Consider the following 1,673-nt stretch of genomic DNA (forward strand, 5'->3'; position numbering starts at 1 on the left):
TGGCCCACTTTGGTTTTTAGTGAAGTCTGCCATACACTCAAGCAGCAAAGGCTCATGGGACATTTCATAAATTGATAAAATTTGAGTTTTTGTGGCCTTATAACGTGGGCAAATCTACGTGTGTGGTTAAATCTAATCTAAATACCTCTTGTTGTTACTTGTATTTCACGTTTCATGTTTAATATTAATATATCAAAGATAAAGTCAGCACCATCAGTGAAAACTATCTGCACTACAGTCCCTTATATATTGACAAAATTTATGTACAATAAAAATACAAATCACAAATAAAATGAAAGGTGGCAGAAAGAAGGAAAAAMRTCTTWTAGTATCTGCATCTATATTCGTCTGACCAATGAATAAAACGACTTTCAGTGGAAATACTGTGTTTCTACATAGTATGATGGGTTACAACCTTGTAACTATCCAACTGCTGGCGGGCCAAATCAAATGGCTTGGCGGGCCAAATTTGGCCCGCGGGCCCCACTTTGGGCTCCTCTGGAATAGACTTTATTGTCCTGCCGAGGTTAAATGCAGGTATCACAGCAGCATCAGTACAGAGGTTCACACACTAGTTTACAAAATATAGACGATGCATAAAAAAAGAAATTACCACTAACTAGCAATGGCACGACTATTAATAATACAGATATAATATAAAGGATTGTGCAACAATAAAAAAGATATGTTTTGTTTTACAGGCTGTAGTTACCTAACAGAATCTGACATTAGAAATTGGAATTTATCACTGTGCAGACAAGAAACACAGATGTGCAATTACAGCAGAAATGTTAAAGTTTAAAATGGGTAATAACAGAGCAAATGATTCAGATTATTAATAATTTAAATGAGTGCAAATGATTGTTGACTATAAATGTTCCTCTTTAGATATAATAAAGTATTTATAAAGTCAGTCTTATAAACGTGTGTGCATGTTTATAAAGGGGAAAACATAAACAAAGTTAATCTTACAAGAAAAAAAGGCTTTCTGTGCAGTTAATGAAGAGTTTCTTACTGCTTTGAGTGACAGCTGCTGTTCTGCATCGTCGTCATCTATGTCAACTTTAAACTCCCGCTTATCCGATTTCAAGGTACAACCTGGGGATCAAACAACTCCGGCTTACACATGCACTGATTAAACATGCACCAATAAATTAAATATTAAGCACACAACCGTTTTCAGAAACACGCTTTAACCAGGCCAGCTAACAACAATGAAGCTGAGCGAGTGAAAAGCATAGCCATTATTCGTCTGCCTTCGTCTACAGTGTTTAATTACCGCATATTTAACGATGAATTACAACTGTTTGTGCGACTCGTTCGCTAAATGTTTGCTGGAAGGAGCGAGCTCACCGAACAAAAACATTTGCGGTCTGCTCAAATCGGAAATATCGTCCTCCATGTTCGTTGTGGGCGGCGGACACTTCCAGAAGTCTGGCGTGACGGGCAGCTCGCCGAGCCAATGGAAAGGAAGAACGGGAAGCACGTGACCAAGAAAGAGAGCCAATCTGGTTAAAGAGAAGGCGGGACCGATGAAAGATGGGTTTTCTGCTGGATGAACACTAGATGGCGGTGATGTAAAGCAGATAGATAGATAGATAGATAGATAGATAGATAGATAGATAGATAGATAGATAGATAGATAGATAGATAGATAGATAGATAGATAGATA

The 1,673-nt window shown here is 37.7% G+C and overlaps 1 protein-coding gene across 1 annotated transcript in view; it reads right to left on the reverse strand.

The window, feature by feature from the left end:
* Positions 1–1,463, reverse strand: part of npm1b (nucleophosmin 1b) — a 23,274-nt gene extending 21,811 nt beyond the window's left edge. Inside the window, exons 1-2 of the mRNA XM_014020271.1 lie at positions 1,354–1,463; positions 1,016–1,098 (exon numbers count right to left, since the gene is read on the reverse strand). Coding sequence (XP_013875725.1) covers positions 1,016–1,098; positions 1,354–1,402 — 132 coding nt within the window. The 5' untranslated portion in view covers positions 1,403–1,463. The remainder of the gene's footprint in view (positions 1–1,015; positions 1,099–1,353) is intronic.
* Positions 1,464–1,673: the final 210 nt, after the last annotated feature.

Source organism: Austrofundulus limnaeus, unplaced genomic scaffold (genome assembly GCF_001266775.1).
Source record: "Austrofundulus limnaeus strain Quisiro unplaced genomic scaffold, Austrofundulus_limnaeus-1.0 Scaffold246, whole genome shotgun sequence".
Lineage (NCBI taxonomy): Eukaryota > Metazoa > Chordata > Actinopteri > Cyprinodontiformes > Rivulidae > Austrofundulus > Austrofundulus limnaeus.